The sequence below is a fragment of the Eucyclogobius newberryi genome, unplaced genomic scaffold (assembly GCF_026437365.1).
Source record: "Eucyclogobius newberryi isolate DKJ021-1_F unplaced genomic scaffold, fEucNew1.0.hap1 SCAF_15, whole genome shotgun sequence".
NCBI lineage: Eukaryota > Metazoa > Chordata > Actinopteri > Gobiiformes > Gobiidae > Eucyclogobius > Eucyclogobius newberryi.
In genome coordinates this window covers 6978973-7001963 of record NW_027315779.1, presented here as the reverse complement: position 1 = coordinate 7001963, position 22991 = coordinate 6978973, and the positions used below count along the sequence as shown (strand labels likewise).

Here is a 22991-nt window from a genome sequence, read left to right as displayed (position 1 = left end):
CAGCTTTCATCCTCAAGGTGGCAGTAGCAACAAGTGTGTGACGTCACTTCGAACCACGAGTAGATATCACTTATTGCCTCTACTGATTAAAACATCTGTGATTACAAATTCAATATTGTTACTTCTGGCTAAAAGCATATTTATAGTATATACTATAAGTATAAGTTATCCTGATGTATTACCAACTTTTATTTAATCTAGTTTTAGACTATGGGGGCAAGAATAAGCCACCATTGTCTCTTCTGTTCAAGGGAAGCGCTGCAACGTTGTCCAACTTAAAAACATCCCACTTTGGAACATAGGTAGACCCCCTCAAAGCATAATGTTTGAATAAAACAAATGACAACAAATAAAACACATAATGACACAGAGAGTAAACAAAAGTAAATTTCTAAAAAATTCCTACGGCACATTTCTAACATTAAAGTGCCATTTAGTCCTGTAAAATCGGTTAATTTTCAAATACATTTTTTTCAGTTTTTTTCAAGATTTTTTTCAAGATTTTAATGTCCAATAAATCCTGAAAATAAAGGCCTTTATTTGAGTCTATGTTTTGACTGAAATCCTCCACGGTGGGGCTTTAAAAATAAAATCAATTCAAAAAATTAATTCAATAAATTGTAAAAAATCAGTATTTGGTGGAATAGCCCTTCTTTATTAATCACAGCTTGTTTTCACACCAGTTTTTCAATTTGAAGGTGAGTAATTCATTCAGCTTTTCTCGATGCTCTGTTCATAGAGTAGAATGTGTAAGGAAATACAGCCGACACTGCCCATCGTTGAGAAGGGATTATTCAAGAATGACTTGCAATTTTTTGAAGTTGTACGGATTTTTCGTTTCCAGACAACACATGAAAGTTTCATTGTCTTGTTCTGTGTGTTTTTGTCTCGGGCGATGTTGTGCCAGTCAGTTTTCTGTCCACAGATCTGAAGGCAGCGAGTGGAGAAACATACTGAGCCGTGGCAGTGACACCCTTTGGACGGGCGCTCGACAGGCCAGTGCTGGTCGTGAATAACGATGAGCTCGCTGGTGTCTCAAAAGGCATTCCCTGTGACACCAAGACACCTTCAAAATCCAACCCGGCACAAATTTAGACCTGTTTTTGCACCTTTTCAACTCGCACAAAAAGATAAAGATAAATCAACCCTTACCTGTCCCACAATAAGGACATTATAGTGTTGTAAACAGCTAAAAAACAGCAGCGTAGAGTAAGAATAGGGTGATGAGATCGAGATTATACTAGTCAATTGTTCACTATTGCACAAATAACACATCAACATTTGGACTTGACTCCTATTAACATTAAAATAAAAAATAAAAAGTTGAAAGATTATGCTGCAAGATTGGTAGTTTGTTTTTACTGTTAATCAACATATTTTTCCATACAATACGCTTGATATCCTAATGTTGCAAAATTGTTTTAAGAGCGGCCTTTTAAAACAAATGCATGACTTTTTACTAGAAAATAACCACTTATGCTCTGAAATACCAATAATAAATAGAATAGAATAATTTCAAGCACACTAAAAAATAAATAAATAAATAAAAACAGCCTGGGCCATAACAAATACCAGCTCTAACTTGATTCAAACAACAGCAGTACAGTATACAGAATTGCACATGATTACAGATGTGCCTGGCGCTCGTTGTCTTAACAAGTTTCCCCCAAACGGAGAAAGCGGAGAAAGGAAAAACTGCCCACAAAGTCATTTGAATATGAATAATTTAGAGCACCTAAAGATTTGAGCCCCTACTTTGCAAATAAAAAGGCACCAGGCATTTCAAATTCCCTCACTGAGGATTTGGATGCAGTGAGTGGAGACAGGAGCGAGGTATATGCCACGCCGGCTAAATAAGGGAGTAATTACCAAACCGCTTATGGCTATGCAGTCCCCTGCTGAATATCAAATAGCCCAAGTTGCCTCCTCGCCATGGCATTTTAATGAAAGGGGAATCAGGATGCCAAAAGTAAACAATTAATCTTTCATCAAAGCATTAGCGCGTTGTTTCAGCTCCAGCCTGGTGTTGTCAGTGTGAGTCGTTGCCCTGTGGATCTGTGTTAAATCGAGCTGGTGTTTCGACATCGCTCCGTCTCTCTCAAAGTTCTTTTTACACCCTTGTTTCGTTACAGCGATGGGACTCTTTAATGAAGCTGATTGGCACGCCATTTCACAATCACATACCGACAAAAAGGGCTTTGATCAGAACAAATGAGGTCTTTTTAATAAAACATTGGCGCAGAACAAAGGCTGACTGGAAGTTCTGACCTTCGCACAACACGGAGAAGAAAAGGGAGAGACTGATTGGAATGATTAAAATATGCAGACGAAATAATTCCACTGATGAGGCTCCCACAGATTAATACGTTGACCACAGCACACATGGTAATTATAGGCTGACCTGATTGGAACTCAGGAACTCATTGATTGGGATATTAGTTTTAATGTTTAAGTTTTGTCAAATATAATCACATGTCTGGCATAATTAGTGCTCTCGATACTTCTTGCCAGATACAGTTATTCTCTAAATCTAAATGAGAAGCGTAATTTGTTCTAGATCATCTTTTCCCCTAATGGTGCAAGAGGAGATGAAGTGGGTTTATGGTATTGCTGCTGCGGTAGAGCTGGGACCTGAACAGGGTTGTGAGCGGAACATTGCAACAAACGAATGGAAGAGTGAGAGTGTATATTTGTATGAAGGGCTTAATGTGAAGCAGGTAAGTAACATGTATTTGCAGCACAATGGGCTCCGTGCACAACCGCGCTCAATGTAGCATTAGCTCAGAGAAGAATTAGAAGTAGTGACGCCCCCTTTATGGGTTTCTTGCCTGGTCACTCTAAAATGAATATGTACTTGAAAGATCAAGCAGTAAGTGTTCACTCTGTTTGAACAAAAATAGGTGTTTGTGGGTCAATGCTAATGGTAATGCTAATTTTGAAGCATAATAAATATTGAAATAAAACAAATTACAACAATTAATAAAACTTAGCATTAGCTGCAGAGACCGTTAGCTAGTCAATGCGTCTATTTTACAGCAATATTACAATTGGCTCATGCCAACATACTTCACAGAGCAATAGTAGAATTCAAGTGCAGCCTAGCCCAGTTTTATTGTGGGGTGCATCTAGGGTGTTTTAGATCTGTGCTTTCTCCGCCTTCCCAGGTTCTATCCAATGGGAGGAGTGGCCAGGACGAGCTGCAGCCAGCACCTGGTTGTGGGCGGAGCCGGAACAAGATGGCTGCCCTAGGCTGTCGAGCTTTTCTCCACCATGTTTGTTTGCACAAATACATATCCTATTTATGTAATGCTTTTAAACTTGTGTGTACTTTATCTTGTCCAAACCTTGAGCGAGTTTTTGACAGTAAAAGTCAGTTTTTCCATTTTAGAAATGTCAAAAACTATTTCAGTCCAGTCTTTAATAATCGTTCTGTACCTGTCAGACATTTTTTGGTTGCCTTTTCTGCAGCCACCAGAAGTGCATTTCATAAGAATACATAGATCACCTCCATCGCCGGTGCCCTACATCCAAGATACAGTTTTAAAATCAGATGGAATTCCCATGTTGAAGGTCCACAGTGCTTCACTGAAGTAGGACAGACAGACCCACCTTTTTCCACCTTTCACTCTTGAATTCTTTGTTTGGCTCAAATAGCTTTTTCCCTGTTCAGGGACGATTTGAGGTTCTGTTCACATTCAATCCAAGGGAGAAAATATTTTCCAAACAGAGATATACTGTATATTGTTGGAAAGCTGACTTTTCCCCCCAAAACATTTATGGCCTAAATTTAATGTCAATGTGTAACCCAAAAGAGCAATACACGGCAATAAATTTAAACAAGAGCAGAAAACCCCCAAAAGCATTAAAATAATGATTTTGTTGCCATTATTCAGGCTCTGTCCAATCATGAGTTGGTTTAGTTTTGTCCCCCCCAAAAAACTTATTTAAAAATACACAACCATATTTTCACTTAAGTCGTCCCTCATTCCAAAAGCCCATTCTCATCCATTTCTTGCATTGTGAATAGGTCCCAAAAAACTAACTCTGAATAACTCGCTCATTGGCATTAGAACTTTTTGGCACTGTTTTTCAGCTACATTTTTATGATTTGACATGAAACAGCACAATCATTTAGAGCTTCACAAGGACGTGTCCCACTCCCAGGTAAAGGAGGCGCAGGGGGAGCTGTGCACAATGGGACAGTTAATTCATGTGTTAATTATCTCCATTTCCACGTTAGTGCCTGGAGGGGAAATCAAGGGATAAGGTAGTGGTGGGTCAAGTCCATGGATCTATTTGTCCTATTTCATATTTTTTAGGCAGAATTTGTTGAAACCTTTACACCTCATTTGACATATTTGAAGCAATGTGTTTGTCTTCATTGCAGTTGGCACTGTGTACATTTGTGCACTATTACACAATTATAAGCACAAACATATTTCAATATACTGACAATCGCGTGCTGGCCAATCAGTAGAGTCGACTCAGTTGCTCTGCTGTGCTCCAGCTGACAGGTGACAGGTGACAGCCCTCTGCTCTGTGCCTTTCCCTGAGCACTGATTGGCTGTTCTGGCTGTCTGCTGGCTCTCCACTAGCTCTGATTGGCTGCTGGTTCTGTTTACCTGCAGTGTCATTGGTTCATTTTGTGTGATTAGCCGCTCGTAAAAAGTGGGCGGGACGATAGTGTTTACAACTACACACAGCAGGAGATGAACATGCTGTCTGATCTGCACATGGATATAACAATGAGGCTTTCCCCACCTCAATTATTGTTATTACGGTGTATTTATAAGTGCTTTATCATTTATCTTATGGGTGTTTCACAAAGTACAAGCCACATATGGAGCAGATAGACTGGAGCAAACAAGCATTTGGGACATGTGTTGTAAGACGAAGTAAGTTATGGACAAAGACAAGATAACAACAGCCCCATCTAAATGTTAACGTGAAATAAACGCTAAATATTGTGAATAAAAGTTCTGTATTTTGTGGTTGGCAGTGTAGCAGTGGCTCTGAGAAGAGGTTTTATTCATCTGTAAGAGCTAAAGCAGAACAACTGCAACTACAGAACTAGCAGCAGCTCATTCTTTCTGAGGCATGTGCGTCTGCTGAAGGTGGGACTGTTTTTTACCTGGATTCAGTGAAAATGTAAGTGAATGATAAAAACAGTTGGCTGGTCCACAACCTGCATTTCCTGGGCTGAAATAGGGGCCCCAACATGCCCCTTGGCTGATATTTCACACAGTTGTTGTTGACCAGCAAATCAATAACTGTTGTCAATTATCTGTGTCTACTATGAAGTATGTCTTTGCTAGAGCCATTTGAAATCAACCAACATTTTTTTATATGAACTACATTGGTATATACATAGGTATGTTATGAGTGCAGTAGCTTTGCCTGGGCACCACTTACACTTACCCTTTCATGCACATCACCAGAAAGTAGAATGTGTGGCCTTTCAAATGGTGTATATCAGATGTATTTTGGACTAAGTATACTCTTACAGTTTTCATCCAATTATCTGCATTTTCAGATGTTGTGTTTTTTCAAAACATTGTCTAACGTGGCTGGATAATTACTAGCACTCTTTGAGCAGAGCTGCGAGAGTGGTGCATTGTGGGGGGAAAAGTGCACGTCATTAAAATTATACTAGGGTGTAGAAGATAAGAAATAGCTTAGTTTCACCCTAAAACACGGGAGCGCATTACATCAAACATGTTGACGTCAATTAATTTTTAATCGTGTCTAGTAACATTCCATATATACTTAAACAAATACTTGTTTACCCATGAATCTCAGCGGGTAGAACAACATCTCCTTTGCTGCCACTTTCTTTCCCTGCCTTATGCCTTAAAAACTTTTAGTATTCCAATTTGAAAAGTGCATTTTAGTGATAATTAGTTAGTGATCTCAAACATAACAAAAGACAACAATGATTTGATTGGCTGGATAATCAAAGTAAACGCCACAACACTTTGTAGAAAGGTTCAGTTGTAGTCACAATACTACAGGCCACAATACTTTGCCCAATCCTCACCCGCTCCTTTTCCATTCACACTTGGCAGACGCTGGGCTTTGGCTGTCACTCCAGGGAATAGGAACCAATCTTGTTTAGGATCGCACAGCCAAATGAGGCTTGTCCATCTTCAACGAGAAACCTTTCCTCGGTCACGGATTTTAGTGACGAGTTGTCTATTACAGCCCGTTTTCGACGCACCCAGGGATTCAAATAAAGTCCATTTTTAGATCAGCTGACAGGACGGGTGTGACACTTGAACAGGGCTACATGTTTTTACCTGCCGTGTGAACACATTGACATTTGATAATAGTGCTCTCTTGAACCTCTCTGTCAAAATAGCTGTCAAACTCGGCTGTAATCCACATCTTCTCAGATTTCCCCCTCAAAAAAAGACAATTATGCCTTTACCCAACTAGTAATTAAGCTATAAGCACATATCACATACACAGATTCTTATTTTACAGTTTGTTCATTGTAAAATTCAATATTGATACACAACATCTTTGACTTCCTGTTCAAAGCTACAGAACTCTCTCTGCTTCATCTCCTCATCAGGCATTTTACTGTAACAAGCAGCAGCATTTATAGTGTTTATGACTATTACTTGTACTGTGCAACATTTTTAACATTTGTGTGGGACCCAGAGTCTGATTTTTTTCAAAGAATTGCAATTAAGTACAAAGCAGTAGTGGAAGAGATGAAAACAGATCATATTTTTGACTTTGTGTCTTTAAATGCTATTAATTGGAATATAGCATGTAAGTCATGTAAAATGTCTGCACTAACTCTGCCTCTAACTTCTTCTACTGTCATCAAGATCAACAAAATACTGTTGCTCAATGTGAGATTTTATTCTGAATAGATTCTTAAGAAGTCTAAAACATGTGTAAATTTTACTACATGAACCGAGGACTTTCATCATCCCCATAATAATATTAGTAAAATAAAGTATATTTATTTCAGACAACTATACAGTAATTGTGGTGTTTCTGTTCCCATACCATTGTCCAACTATTTTTTGGGGATTTTTAGTTGTTTTAAATGAAATGATTATGACCTGAACCCTCGCAATCTCTGCTGCAGATTAGACATGCCACATATTTTTGATATGAGCCTCTCGTCACGATCTGATCCACAAGATTTTGAAAACAAGAACAAATCAACAGTTTTCTATTTTCCTTCCTAATTTAAATCCATCTGCAGCTCCTCTCAGGCTCAGGTGTAATCCATAGGTTCCAATGTCCAAATGTTTCAGGATCATCGTCCCCTTAGACACAGTATCCCCCCCAGCATCCCTCCGTCCTCCCTTAGACATAGTATCCCCCACAGCATCCCTCCGTCCTCCCTTAGACACAGTATCCCCCACAGCATCCCTCCGTCCTCCCTTAGACATAGTATCCCCCACAGCATCCCTCCGTCCTCCCTTAGACACAGTATCCCCCCCCAGCATCCCTCCGTCCTCCCTTAGACATAGTATCCTCCCCAGCATCCCTCCGTCCTCCCTTAGACATAGTATCCCCCACAGCATCCCTCCGTCCTCCCTTAGACACAGTATCCCCCCCAGCATCCCTCCGTCCTCCCTTAGTCACAGTATCCCCCCTCAGCGTCCCTCCGTCCTCCCTTAGACACAGTATCCCCCCCCCAGCATCCCTCCGTCCTCCCTTGGACATAGTATCCCCCACAGCATCCCTCCGTCCTCCCTTAGACACAGTATCCCCCCCCAGCATCCCTCCGTCCTCCCTTAGTCACAGTATCCCCCCTCAGCATCCCTCCGTCCTCCCTTAGACACAGTATCCCCCGAGCATCCCTCCGTCCTCCCTTAGACACAGTATCCCCCCAGCATCCCTCCGTCCTCCCTTAGACACAGTATCCCCCCCAGCATCCCTCCGCCCTCGCTTAGACACAGTATCCCCCCCCCCAGCATCCCTCCGTCCTCCCTTAGACACAGTACCCCCCCAGCATCCCTCCGTCCTCCCTTAGACACAGTATCCCCCCCCCCAGCATCCCTCCGTCCTCCCTTAGTCACAGTATCCCCTGCCAGCATCCCTCCGTCCTCCCTTAGACACAGTATCCCCCCAGCATCCCTCCGTCCTTCCTTAGACACTGTATCCCCCCCGCCAGCATCCCTCCGTCCTCCCTTAGACACAGTATCCCCCCCCAGCATCCCTCCGTCCTTCCTTAGACACTGTATCCCCCCCGCCAGCATCCCTCCGTCCTCCCTTAGACACAGTATCCCCCCCCAGCATCCCTCCGTCCTCCCTTAGACACAGTATCCCCCCTGCATGCCTCCATCCTCACTTAGACACAGTATCCCCCCCAGCATCCATCCGTCCTCCCTTAGACACAGTATCCCCCCCCCAGCATCCCTCCGTCCTTCCTTAGACACTGTATCCCCCCCGCCAGCATCCCTCCGTCCTCCCTTAGACACAGTATCCCCCCCCAGCATCCCTCCGTCCTCCCTTAGACACAGTATCCCCCGCCAGCATCCCTCCGTCCTCCCTTGGACACCATATCCCCCGCCAGCATCCCTCCGTCCTCCCTTGGACACAGTATCCCCCCCAGCATCCCTCCGTCCTTCCTTAGACACTGTATCCCCCCAGCCAGCATCCCTCCGTCCTCCCTTAGACACAGTATCCCCCCCCAGCATCCCTCCGTCCTCCCTTAGACACAGTATCCCCCCCGCCAGCATCCCTCCGTCCTTCCTTAGACACAGTATCCCCCCAGCATCCCTACGTCCTCCCTTAGACACAGTATCCCCCCCAGCATCCCTCCGTCCTCCCTTAGACACAGAATCCCCCCCCAGCATCCCTCCGTCCTCTCTTAGACACAGTAAGGCAAGGCAAGGCAAGGCAAGTTTATTTGTAGAGCACATTTCATACACAAGGCAATTCAAAGTGCTTCACACAGCAGAAAAAATGCATTCAAATCACAAAGAAATTACAGAAACAGAAATACAATAAAATTAACTAAATTAAAAATTATCAATCCAACTGATTGTCTAAACTAATAAAATCACAAACAAAAGAGAAGAGTGCAAAGAAAAAATCCTTTCAGTCATATGCGCAGCTAAACAAAACTATTTTTGGCTTAGATTTGAACATTGTCAGAGTAGAAGTCTGTCTCACATCTTCAGGAAGACTGTTCCAGATTTTAGCTGCATAAAACTGAAACGCAGATTCCCCATGTTTTGTCCTGACTCTGGCACCAGCAGGAGGCCGGTCCCTGAGGTCCTCAGAGTCCGAGATGGTTCATATGGCACTAACATATCCAAGATGTACTTTGGTGCTAGGCCATGGAGAGACTTGTACACAAGCAGAGCTGCTTTAAAGTCTATTCTCTGAGCCACAGGGAGCCAGTGCAGAGACCTGAGAACAGGACTAATGTGATCATACTTCCTGGTTCTAGTCAGGACCCGAGCAGCAGCGTTCTGGATGTACTGCAGCTGTTTTACAACTCGTTTGGAGAGACCAGTGAGCAGGCCGTTACAGTAGTCTAATCTACTGGAGACAAACGCATGGATAAGTCTCTCTAAATCTGGTTTTGACACTATATTTTTGATTTTGGCAATGTTTTTTAGATGGTAAAAAGCTGCTGATGTTATTGATTTGACGTGGCTATTAAAGTTCAAGTCTGAGTCCATTATTACCCCCAGATTTCTAATTTGGTTTGTAGGTTTTAGAGCGAGACTGTGGAGGTGACCGCTAACACTTTCTCTTTGTTTCTGTGGGCCAAAAACGATTATTTCAGTCTTGTCTGAGTTCAGCTGGAGAAAGTTGTTTTGCATCCACAAACTGATCTGTTGGATGCAGTGACAGAGTGAATCTACTGGTCCATAGTCACCTGCCGATAGTGAAACATAGATCTGAGTGTCGTCTGCATAATTGTGATAGGACACATTTTCACTGCGTATCAACTGACCTAACGGCAGCATGTAGAGGTTGAACAGAAGGGGACCCAGGACTGACCCTTGGGGCACTCCACAGGTCAGGGTCATGTGGTCGGAGACACAGCTACCAATTTCAACAAAGTACTTCCTGTCTTCCAGATAGGACCTTAACCAGTTTAGGGCAGTGCCAGTGATGCCCACCCAGTCCTCTAGTCTCTGTAAGAGGATCCCATGATCGACAGTGTCAAAAGCAGCACTCAGATCTAACAGAATTAAGACTGAGGCTTTGCCCGTGTCAGTGTTCAGGCGGATGTCATTTGTCACCTTGACAAGAGCAGTCTCAGTGCTGTGATGAGGTCTAAAACCTGACTGAAAAACATCAAATGAGTTGTTTATTAAGAGGAAATCTGTGAGCTGTTGGTAAACAACCTTTTCAAGGACTTTGCCCAAAAATGGCAGATTAGAGATGGGCCGGTAATGACTCAGTACTGCGGCATCAAGACTGCTCTTCTTTAAGAGAGGCTTTATGACCGCAGTTTTCAAAGACATTGGGAATGTTCCAGATTGAAGCGACATGTTAACTATGTGAGTGAATGGTGCTAACAAACTGTTCAGCACAGACTTTAGAAATCTGGTGGGTAACACATCAAGGCAGCATGTAGATGAACTCAGACTGGTGATGATCTCATGGACAGTTTTGTCAGTTACTGGTGCAAAGTGAGTTAGCTCTAAGTGTCTTGGTGGTTTTAGGGTAATTTTTTGCATTGTGGGATTTATAGCATTTTTAATGCCCTGAACTTTGTCATTAAAGAATAATGCAAACTCATTACACTTGGATGTGGAAATGAGTTCTAACGGCAGCTGAGCTGGAGGGTTTGTTAATCTGTTTACTGTGGCAAACAGGACACGCGAGTTGTTACTGCAGCTTCCAATTATTTCAGAAAAATATCTTTCCCTAGTTCTACATAAGATTAGGTTGTACATGTTCAGCTTTTCTTTGTAAATCTCTTTTTGAACCTGGAGCTTTGACTTGCGCCATTTCCGTTCGGCCCTGCGGCACTCCCTTTTCTGTGCCCTGACCGAATCATCATTTCTCCACGGCGCCTTCTGCTTATTTTTAACCATTTTAGCCTTTATAGGGGCGATGGTGTCCAGAACATTCAAAACACTAGATGTAACAGAGTTCAACAAATCATTTACATTAGAACATGAGACATTTTCAAAGTTTATCATTTCCATAAACAGTGCACCTGTGCCATCACTTATGTGTCTCCTCTGAACAACTGCAGGACCAACCGGAGGTTGGGGAGAAACACACAGGTCAAAGAAGACACAGAAATGATCAGACAGAGCAACATCGATCACATTAACATTTGAAATATTTACCCCCTTTGTAATTATGAGATCTAGAGTGTGTCCTTTGCTGTGGGTGGGGCCTCTCACATGCTGAGTAAGACTGAAGGTTTCAAGGACAGCATCAAGCTCTTTAGCGTTTCTGTCACAAATATTATCAACATGCACGTTGAAATCACCTGTAATGACCAAACCATCAAAGTCTGTGCATATGACTGAAAGCATCTCAGTAAAATCATCAATAAAACTTTGGCAGTGCTGGGGAGGCTTGTATAAAACAATGAAGAGAATGGATGGAGACCGTTTTAGCTCCATTTTAAAGGATACATACTCAAATGATGAAAACACCCCAAAAGACAACCTGCGGGTAATTATTTCATCTCTAAAGACAGCACAGACTCCACCCCCTTTTTTGTTTTCTCGTGTTTCAGATTCAAACTTAAAGTTGGGTGGATCAGATTCTATCAGAACTACATTTCCTGTGTTTTTGTCAAGCCATGTTTCAGTTAAAAACATACAATCAAGATTATAAGAAGAAATAAAATTATTAATTAAGAGAGATTTGTTACATAAGGATCTGACATTTAGCACAGCAAGTTTCAGACTAGTTTCAGTGGGACTGGGCTTTATCTTTTCACAGGGAATATGAAACACATTTCTCAGATTGGGCCTGACTCGCATTTTGTTTTTCCATCTGTGTGATGATGTGACTACAGAAATAGCACTAGGGGGGGCTCTTTTTACATAGGGCCCCGGGTTGGTTTGATTTTTAATGTGACAATAAGTCCCGGCAACGCTGAGACCCAGTGCATCCTAGCTATGGGAGATACCAGGTAAAAGGCGAGGTTGGATGGGTGGTGGGGCTTTTGTAGCCAAGGAGAGTTTGGGACCAGGTGAGAGGCGAGGGGGCATGGGTGGTGGGGCTTTTGTTGGTGTAGTCGGCATAGCCCTTGCTATATTGGGCGTGAGTGGAGCCATCTTAATGCCTGATTTGATCAGACTTTCAAAATGGCTGGGAAGGCCCATGGGTGAGAGTGGAGATGAGAAGGAGAATGATGAATCTTTAGTGGGAGTAGATGTTGCAGGGGGAACCCAGGGCTGGTGTGAAGGCAGGGACGATGACAGGGATGTTGTTGGGCTTGTCACAGATGGGTCCAAGGCCTTTGAAGATTGTTCCTTTGCTGGAGGCGGTGGAGGTGAATGTGGATCAGCTGGAGCTGAATCCTTTGCTGGTGGTGGTGGAGCAGCTGCTGATGAATCCTTTGGTGGAGGCTGAGGTTGTGGTGCTTTTGATGTTGAAACATTAGCTCGGTCTCTGGCTGAGGGAGCAGGAATTCTTCTCTCATTCCTCTCTTCTCTAACTATCTGCTCAGGACCCTGTCCAGGCCCAGTCCAATGCCTCAGAGCGTGGAGCAGGTTCTCTGTCAGCACCCTCACTCCACCTCTGCATAGGTGGGGGCCATTTCTCTTAAACAGGTCCTCTCGTTTCCAGAATAGATAGAAGTTCTCAATGTAGTGTAGTCCTCTAGGGGTACACTCTTTGGACAGCCATGTGTTCAGCTGAAGAAGCCGGCTAAACTTGTTTATCCTCCTGTCGATGTTTGGAAGAGGTCCACTTATGAAAGTTTTGATTTCCATTTTATCAAGCACGTCGAATAACTTCAAGAAGTCTTTTTTCAAAACTTCAGTCTGTTACCGCCGCATGTCCACTGCACCCACGTGCACAATCAGCTGTTTAGCTCCTCCATGCTTAGCCATAATATTTGGAAGGAGTGACGTTATCTCAGAAACAGTGGTGCTTGGAAAAGAATGTGTGTTTATCTTTTCATGCGTCATGTGACTTATCGCGCCGTCCCCAACTAAAACAATCTGCGTGACCTTGGCAGATCCTCCTCGCTGTATTTTGGCCACGTCATCTTTCCTTTTTTCATTTAATTCCATCTCTGAAAGTGGTAAAAATCTGTTGGTGAGCTGTATTTTAGGTGACTTCACGTTATCTTTGTATCGTTTAGGCTTTGCTCCAAGTTTGTTCCAAGAAACAGCCTGGTCTTTCTGGTTTTTAGACAGTTTTGGAAACGACACAGAGTCACTGCGGTTTAGGTTGAAAGTAACAGTTTTTCTTGTAAAAAGTGTGCTCTTCTTACCGTCGGTTGACACAGGAATGGTATCGTGAAGAACTTTTTCAGATTCCAAAACAAATATCCGTGTTTTCAGCTCATTAATTTCTTGTTGATATTTCCGACAGCGTTCACAGTCTTTCTCACTTCTTCTCCCGGACATGTCGCTGGCGTCAGATATGTCGTTAAAACTGGAAAAATGTTCTTAAAATCCTTGGTTTACTTGAAAAAGTCTAAAGCAAAAATGTTTGGAAGACAAAAACTGATTAAAAAGCAAAATAAATAAGGAAAGCAGCGATAGCAAGCGGAGCGAGCAAAAAAGCGTGTGCACTCTTCGGAAGCAGGAAGCATCCCTCCGTCCTCCCTTATACACAGTATCCCCCCCAGCATCCCTCCGTCCTCCCTTAGACACAGTATCCCCCCAGCATCCCTCCGTCCTCCCTTAGACACAGTATCCCCCCCCCAGCATCCCTCCGTCCTCCCTTAGACACAGTATCCCCCCCAGCATTCCTCCGTCCTCCCTTAGACACAGTATCCCCCCCAGCATCCCTCCGCCCTCCCTTAGACACAGTATCCCCCCCTAGCATCCCTCCGTCCTCCCTTAGACACAGTATCCCCCCCAGCATCCCTCCGTCCTCCCTTAGACGCAGTATCCCCCCCCAGCATCCCTCCGTCCTCTCTTAGACACAGTATCCCCCCCCAGCATCCCTCCGTCCTCCCTTAGACACAGTATCCCCCCCAGCATCCCTCCGTCCTCCCTTAGACACAGTATCCCCCCCAGCATCCCTCCGTCCTCCCTTAGACACAGTATCCCCCCCCAGCATTCCTCCGTCCTCCCTTAGACACAGTATCCCCCCCAGCATCCCTCCGCCCTCCCTTAGACACAGTATCCCCCCCTAGCATCCCTCCGTCCTCCCTTAGACACAGTATCCCCCCCAGCATCCCTCCGTCCTCCCTTAGACCCAGTATCCCACCCCCAGCATCCCTCCGTCCTCCCTTAGACACAGTATCCCCCCCCCCAGAATCCCTCCATCCTCCCGTAGACACAGTATTCCCCCCAGCATCCCTCTGTCCTCCCTTAGACACAGTATCCCCTCCCCAGCATCCCTCCGTCCTCCCTTAGACACAGTATCCCCCCCAGCATCCCTCCGTCCTCCCTTAGACGCAGTATCCCCCCCAGTATCCCTCCGTCCTCGCTTAGACACAGTATTCCCCCCAGCATCCCTACGTACTCCCTTAGACACAGTATCCCCCCAGCATCCCTCCGTCCTCCCTTAGACACAGTATCCCCCCCCAGCATCCCTCCGTCCTCCCTTAGACACAGTATCCCCCCCAGCATCCCTCCGTCCTCCCTTAGACACAGTATCCCCCCCAGCATCCCTCCGTCCTCCCTTATACACAGTATCCCCCCCCCAGCATCCCTCCGTCCTCCCTTAGACACAGTATCCCCCCAGCATCCCTCCGTCCTCCCTTAGACACAGTATCCCCCCCAGCATCCCTCCGTCCTCCCTTAGACACAGTATCCCCCCAGCATCCCTCCGTCCTCCCTTAGACACAGTATCCCCCCCAGCATCCCTCCGTCCTCCCTTATACACAGTATCCCCCCCCAGCATCCCTCCGTCCTTCCTTAGACACAGTATCCCCCCCAGCATCCCTACGTCCTCCCTTAGACACAGTATCCCCCCCAGCATCCATCCGTCCTCCCTTAGACACAGTATCCCCCCCAGCATCCCTACGTCCTCCCTTAGACACAGTATCCCCCCCAGCATCCCTCCGTCCTCCCTTAGACACAGTATCCCCCCTGCATCCCTCCATCCTCACTTAGACACAGTATCCCCCCCAGCATCCCTCCGTCCTCCCTTAGTCACAGTATCCCCCCTCAGCATCCCTCCGTCCTCCCTTAGACACAGTATCCCCCCCCAGCATCCCTCCGTCCTCCCTTAGACACAGTATCCCACCCCCAGCATCCCTCCGTCCTCCCTTAGACACAGTATCCCCCCCAGCATCCCTCCGTCCTCCCTTAGACACAGTATCCCCCCCAGCATCCCTCCGTCCTCCCTTAGACACAGTATCCCCCCCAGCATCCCTCTGTTCTCCCTTAGACACAGTAACCCCCCCCCCCCCCAGCATCCCTCCGTCCTCCCTTAGACACAGTATCCCCCCCAGCATCCCTCTGTTCTCCCTTAGACACAGTAACCCCCCCCCCCCCCCCCCCCCAGCATCCCTCCGTCCTCCCTTAGACGCAGTATCCCCCCCAGCATCCCTCCGTCCTCCTTACTTATCACAGACGTTCCAAAATAATGTAAAAAGTACCTGTTTGGAAATAAAATGAGTTCAAAGTAAAAGTATTTCACACAGATTTTGGGAACTTTTTTAAGTGTCAAATGTAACGATTTCGGTTAAAAACAACAAAAACATGCAGGTCTTTGGTCAACAATGATCAACTCGAATCCATTTCTCAGTTTTTGTTGTCAGAGGTGTAATGTTCCTCAAAGATGGGGATTGAACTCACCATCAACATGCTTAAAATATCATAATAATACAAGTATTTCCCACTTAGTCTCAAACGCAGTGAAGTAAAAGTAAAAAGCATCCACTGTAAAATCTACAAAGTAAAGTACAAATACCTAAAAATGTTACTTAAATACAGTCATTTTACTTTTGTACGTCGTTACTTTCCGCCCCTGGGCAAGACACTTCACCCAGCAGCCTATATATCCATACATTTGTTGCATTGTTTGAATGTCTTGAAAAAAGCTGCCTAACCTCTAAGTTATTTTTCCCTTCCACAAAAATGACACTGCACGTTTTTAACCACTGGACATTAAATAACCGCACTCAAGTTGACATTTAACATAAAGCTTCTGGTGAGGCTTGTTTTCTACACCAGGCGCCTGACAATTACAGCCAAGTGACAGGGTTTTGCATCAATCCAGCCGTCAGGCGAGTATTAGGAGGGACGTGGGGCTGACGGCTTTCAGACCAAACTGTTGCAAATTGGAAAACTTAATCCCGGGCTGCTCCAGTGAAGCCGATGCACACTCGGATTTGACTCCGCCGTGAATTGCTCTTTCCCATTTCCCAAGTGTCTCTCTGGGTTTCAGCTGCTGCCACCCTTGTTTCTGCATCTCTGCCCACAGCCTCCACGTCATCTTCATCACCGGATCAGTGCGGCACACGACAATGAGCTGTATAGATTCACAACTGTTTTCCACCTGCCTTATCCACATTTTGGATTTTAATTAAAAGTGCTCGGTAGAAGAGAAATCAGAAGTAAAGGGACAGTCTGCCACCTGTTGGGCTGTTGTAACTTTCACTATTTTCTAATCTACTGTAAATAATAATAATGTGTTTTTATACGTCTATCCCCTTTTTAATATGGAAATTATACAAATGGGCGACACAAACGTCAGGCCTGTTCACAATCAAGGAGACACTGCAGGCAACGTTTTTAAAATGATTTGCTCTCTCTGAAGATAAAAACGTTCACCTGGAAACAACAATATCGGAAAATCTGCACCAAATTATGTTTTATTATGTAATTTAATCCACTTTCTCCAAATGCATTTTCCTCCCACAGAGATAAAGACCAGCCCTTAAAGTAGCACCGACACCAAACATTACTTGTACTTGGCACGATTTTTATGGATTGTACTGAAGGATTTGTTGATATATCTTTATTCTAAATCTGATTTATTTAAGGTTTAACTGAGGCAGGATTCGAATTTTTACACATATTTTCTGTAAGGTCTAGTTTTCTCAACTAAAATCCTCTCAGTACATGTTTTTCATCTGATACAAAATTATGCAAGAAATTTGAACCTGGCTCAGTTCCTTTTTCAGATTTGAATGTCCCAAATAGGCATTACGTGAAATTCTGCCTATTTGGACACATTATCTGCCTTATTTAAAAATGAAAACACGATGAACAACTTGTAATACATGTTTGTGAGTAAACTGCAGATGTTTTCAAATGTATATATTTTTCTAAATATTACCAGCAAACACATTTACTAGTTTATACATCCGATATATATATACATATATATATACACACAGTATTTGTCTGTGATGGGAGAATGTTATTATATCTGAGCCATGGATCCATCTTCATGATCCTTAAAACAGACCGTGATGTAACGCCGCTCGTAATCCTGAATCTTGAGGGCGGAGCCGTGAATTATTGGAAAGGCAGAGTCGCAGGTGCAGGTATCAGTGACACCTGACAATACCTGACAACAAACAAACAAACAAAGAGACAAAGAGACAGTGACTGACAGACTGACTCGTGAGTGCCGCAGTAGCGTACCTTGAGCTCTTGTACTTGTCCCTTATGGCCAGGTGAGGGAGGCTCTCTGCCCTCAGGTACATCTTATACAGGACAATCAGACACTCTTGAATTTCATCCAGACTGTAGCCTGTGAAAGCTTGCAACGCACTCGGCTAAAATAGACGTATTTGGTTTATGTTGTGACCTTCACGACAGTCATAATTCAGCACATAATCCAGAGGAACTCACCCACAGAGACCTGGACACTGTGTAATTGGCTAAGCAGAAGGCTGATGCTGCCACAAGGGACGGTTTGTACTGGAGAAACGGCTCCATCTCCAGCAGGCTTAATTCTGATACATACTTAAAACACATTCAAAAGTCACAACAGGACAATTTGAACTCTGCCAACAACAGATTAGTCTCAGTTTCACTCACCATAGCCAGATTCTCTGTGGTGGCGCTGACGGGCTGCACAAGCAGGAACATGCTGAGAAATGTTCTTGCAGTCGCTGCGGTCATCTTAAAAGAGAGCGCTTTTAGAAGAAAACGCTCCATTAGAATCAGCTGGCTGCTCGAGTACGTGCTGTCCGTAACGTACACAAACTCATTCAGCTCAGGGGGAGAAATCTCCTCATGTTTGCTTCAATAACAAAAAGAAGAAAAAGTGCTTAATTGCCCAAGAAATAAAGTTGCATTGAAATGTACAGCTCGTAAAGTTAGAAACCACTGCAAGAAAACAAGTTTGTCCGGTCTGATCTCAAATTGCAATATGAACAATTTGAACAATTTTTTGAGTCATAAAAAAATCTTAAAATTATTTCTAAACTTCCTGGAGTGAAACTTTAACGGGAAGTTATAATGCACAAGTTATTATTTGCTGGCACGCCACTGAATTACTTTCTGAAACCATCGAAAAGTCAAGAGCCCGGAAGAGGGACTGACTCAAACGCCAGTGATCTCTTCCTCATCCAAGGCCGTGTGAGACGTTTCTCTTACGCGGCGATCATCAGCGCAGCCGTGCCGACCAGCTGCAGCTTCCTCCTCTTCACGAGCGCGGTGCTGGAGAGGAGGCGGTCCACGTAGTTGACGGCGAGGAACACCGTCTCGGAGTGAAGCTTGAACTCCAGCGCCACCTCCACCAGCCAGTCCACCAGGATGAAGCGCATGCCGCACGTGATCTCCGGGTGCTTCTCCGCGTAATCGGGCAGAGGACGCAATTCAACCTGACACAGAAGTGAATCAAGAGTGACAAAGTAGACAAACGCAACACCTGTAGTGATCGTTGTGCCTGTGCGTTTGAGTTTGTGGAGGAAACGGGCGAAAGAGGGAAGACGACTGTAGAAATAAGTGAAACCTCCAAATAATCCGGACCTCATTTTGTCTTAAATTCCAGTAGATGTCCCCAGCGTACTCTAGATGACTCTGAACTACTCCTGACGCCTGAGACTCTTTGTGTTCAGAGTCTATGGAGACGTCCTGGCATGAGCCTGGGAAACACAACAACAGAACGTATTCATCGACTCGTTTATTTGAACAGGGACGATACAAATAATACAAAATATATTTCTGTAAATGTGCAAATGAGTTAAAAGCCTAGACCCTTGACTTTGTGCTGTAAAAGTTTTATTGCATTTCAATACAATAATAATTTGCATGTGTTGTGAGGTCATTTCTGGCTCTGACAAATTTCTGAATGTCCCTCTCTCTCTCTCTCTCTCTCTCCCTTTCTCACATTTAGTTACTTGCCAACACTAGTTCGTTTTGGCTGTTTTGCAGATGTTTGCAACAAAACAAAGACAAAATGACCTAAACTCAGCTCCAGCAGCAGTCTTGCGCCTTCATTTTTCAGCGCGTCGGATTGGTCGCCCGGGTTGTCGCCGTCGGACGCCGCTTCCTGTCCGGAGGCCGGAGGCGCCACCTCACAGGCCTCCTCCACAAAGACGTCGTAACTGGAGCTGGAGGTGCAGCTGAGGAGCGAGTGCTGAGAGCTGGAGGTGAGCGAGCTGTGCCTGGAGAACTGACTGCTCTGTTGGAAATATATAACATCACAAGAAAACGAGGCGCTGGTTTCTTGGATCGTTGTTTTTTACCTGGCTCTGGGATCTCGCACGCTGCTCATTCTCACTCAGGACACCCAGCACTGTCCTCTGCCTCGTCCTCTGAGCCTGGGACGCAGGGTTCTTTGTAGATGAGTGACTGTTTTCTTTCACTGTTTCAGTGCCACCGAGGGCATTCAGGGAAAAATTCATCTGTAAAAAACAATGTACAAAAACAAAAGCGGGAAGAAGCTGTGAACGTTGAATACTTTTATAATACTTGGATTCGGCTGCACAAACATGAATATAATGCAAACACAAATGCTAGCACATTGCATTACTTCCTTCGGGATCTACCTGACATCTCATTTTCACATACAGTATTTCTCATGTTGGTGGTTGACCCCTGTGCCTCAGAGAAGAGACTTTAAAGCAGCTCTGCTTGTGCACAAGTCTCTCCATGGACCGGCCTCCTGCTGGTGCCAGAGTCAGGACTAAACATGGACCGGCCTCCTGCTGGTGCCAGAGTCAGGACTAAACATGGACCGGCCTCCTGCTGGTGCCAGAGTCAGGACTAAACATGGACCGGCCTCCTGCTGGTGCCAGAGTCAGGACTAAACATGGACCGGCCTCCTGCTGGTGCCAGAGTCAGGACTAAACATGGACCGGCCTCCTGCTGGTGCCAAAGTCAGGGCTAAACATGGACCGGCCTCCTGCTGGTGCCAGAGTCAAGGCTAAACATGGACCGGCCTCCTGCTGGTGCCAGAGTCAGGGCTAAACATGGACCGGCCTCCTGCTGGTGCCAGAGTCAGGACTAAACATGGACCGGCCTCCGGCTGGTGCCAGAGTCAGGACTAAACATGGATCGGCCTCCTGCTGGTTCCAGAGTCAGGACTAAACATGGACCGGCCTCCTGCTGGTGCCAGAGTCAGGACTAAACATGGATCGGCCTCCTGCTGGTTCCAGAGTCAGGACTAAACATGGACCGGCCTCCTGCTGGTTCCAGAGTCAGGACTAAACATGGACCGGCCTCCTGCTGGTTCCAGAGTCAGGACTAAACATGGACCGGCCTCCTGCTGGTTCCAGAGTCAGGACTAAAAATGGATCGGCCTCCTGCTGGTGCCAGAGTCAGGACTAAACATGGACCGGCCTCCTGCTGGTGCCAGAGTCAGGACTAAAAATGGATCGGCCTCCTGCTGGTTCCAGAGTCAGGACTAAACATGGACCGGCCTCCTGCTGGTTCCAGAGTCAGGACTAAACATGGACCGGCCTCCTGCTGGTGCCAGAGTCAGGACTAAACATGGATCGGCCTCCTGCTGGTTCCAGAGTCAGGAATAAACATGGATCGGCCTCCTGCTGGTTCCAGAGTCAGGACTAAACATGGACCGGCCTCCTGCTGGTGCCAGAGTCAGGACTAAACATGGACCGGCCTCCTGCTGGTTCCAGAGTCAGGACTAAAAATGGATCGGCCTCCTGCTGGTTCCAGAGTCAGGACTAAACATGGGCCGGCCTCCTGCTGGTGCCAGAGTCAGGACTAAACATGAACCGGCCTCCTGCTGGTGCCAGAGTCAGGACTAAACATGGACCGGCCTCCTGCTGGTGCCAGAGTCAGGACTAAACATGGACTGGCCTCCTGCTGGTGCCAGAGTCAGGACTAAACATGGACCGGCCTCCTGCTGGTGCCAGAGTCAGGACTAAACATGGACTGGCCTCCTGCTGGTGCCAGAGTCAGGACTAAACATGGGGAACATTCTTCCGGAGTAGAACATGTGAGACAGGTTCTACTCTGACAATGTTCAAATCAAGGCTAAAAGCTGTTTTGTTTAGCTGTGTTTGACATTGAAATGATTTTCTTTGTACTCTTCTCTTCATGTTTTAAACTGTTTTGTGATTTGAATGCATGTTTTCCTTGTTGTGTGAAACACTTTGAATTGCCTTGTGTATGAAATGTGCTCTACTAATACCTTTGACACACACGCACAAAACAACTTGTCTTGTTTTTCTTATGGTTTTTCCTGTGAAATCTCCCACTCTTCTCAGAATTTAAATATGTTTGGTTCATTACCAGGAAAATAATTATTGTTTGCCCTGTACATCACCTCAACTGTTAATATTAAACAAGATCATTCAGCTTTAGAAGAGAGAACTGATATGCTCCAAATACCCAGCGTTATGTATTATCCTTATTTCTTTTTTTTTTAAATGAGATTTCAATGCTATTTTGAAGTTATTGCCCCATACTTCAATACAGTATGTGAAACACGGTTGTACCAGAGCACAATAAAGCATGCAGTGAAATGATATCTAAAAAATAGCTTGGATTTGTTTATTATTGAAATCATTTTAGCAATTTTGTTTTGTATTGTTATTTATTTTGAACATTATCCTGCAGCTTCATGTGGACGTTTGAAATGCTGTCTGTTCTATTGTTATTGCATTTTAACTGCTCAATGCGCTTATCATCAATCCCTCTCCTAAAATGCATATCTTGAGTTATTTTAGCTATATTTGGCGTAGTCTATACATGATGATTGATGTTTATATTGGTGAATGAAATGCCATGCGGCGTGTGAAGTTGTCCGTGACTGAGTGCATTTCCCCGCACACGCACGTCACCATGGTTACACACTTCTGAGTCCATCAAACTGAGGCAAACCGTCGCATCAGTCCGGGAAAGCAGAACATTCATGGATCATTGAGCAATAAAAGGGAGAAAAGAGCGTATTCGCTGCACAGAGGGGCCTATAGTCTATACTCACCGTGTCCATGACTCAAACACACACAAACGTCACGTTCGCCCTCTTGACGTAATTTGCCACGTAACGTTCAATCCTACAAAAAGAAAACACAACCAAAAACGTAAATTTAACAGATCGTGCACAACTTTCAGCGTAATTAGAGTCGGACAAACAGCGTCACCGTGTGTCCACAACAGGACATAAACCACATAAAGCACATAAACCACGCTCTTGTCAATTATTGACGAGTTCAGACTGTTTGTGTCGTTCCGATCAGTCACGTGACAGACGTTACACATTGGCCACGCCCACAGAAATCACCTCTGTAGAAAAACAGATTCGTATTTGTGAAAAATGTAATTAATCTATGAACCTCATTATGGAATATGATCTGAATAAAACGTTTTCTTGGTATAGTAAAACATAGCATTTTTTGATCAATCTGTACAGTATTAAATAGAATCACATTGTGTGATTATTTCTAGTTTCCTTCTTGTGGATGAATAAAGCGACTCCTAATTGTTCTTGCGCAGGCGCAGACTGTTTTATTTAGAGGACTAAAGACTAAA

The 22991-nt window shown here is 44.8% G+C and overlaps 1 protein-coding gene across 1 annotated transcript; it reads right to left on the bottom strand.

Moving 5' to 3' along the window:
* Window positions 1-17521: 17521 nt before the first annotated feature.
* Window positions 17522-19897, bottom strand: ccna1 (cyclin A1). Its single transcript, XM_072445509.1, has 8 exons — window positions 19739-19897; window positions 19455-19674; window positions 19020-19135; window positions 18645-18871; window positions 18084-18288; window positions 17895-18008; window positions 17685-17818; window positions 17522-17607 (listed from the first exon to the last, which is right to left on the bottom strand). Exons 1-8 carry the CDS (start codon window positions 19895-19897, stop codon window positions 17556-17558), a joined length of 1227 nt encoding a protein of 408 aa, XP_072301610.1. The 3' UTR covers window positions 17522-17555.
* Window positions 19898-22991: the final 3094 nt, after the last annotated feature.

What these genes read in the sequence shown, in the direction of transcription:
- ccna1 (XM_072445509.1), bottom strand. Translation starts at nt 19,897, where the DNA reads ATGAATTTTTCCCTGAATGCCCTCGGTGGCACTGAAACAGTGAAAGAA. An exon ending in GCTGCTGGAGCTGAGTTTAG is followed by an intron (nt 19,136 to 19,454) that starts GTCATTTTGTCT and finishes TGTGTTTCCCAG; the next exon opens with GCTCATGCCAGGACGTCTCC. An exon ending in GCTGCGCTGATGATCGCCGC is followed by an intron (nt 18,289 to 18,644) that starts GTAAGAGAAACG and finishes TTGTTATTGAAG; the next exon opens with CAAACATGAGGAGATTTCTC.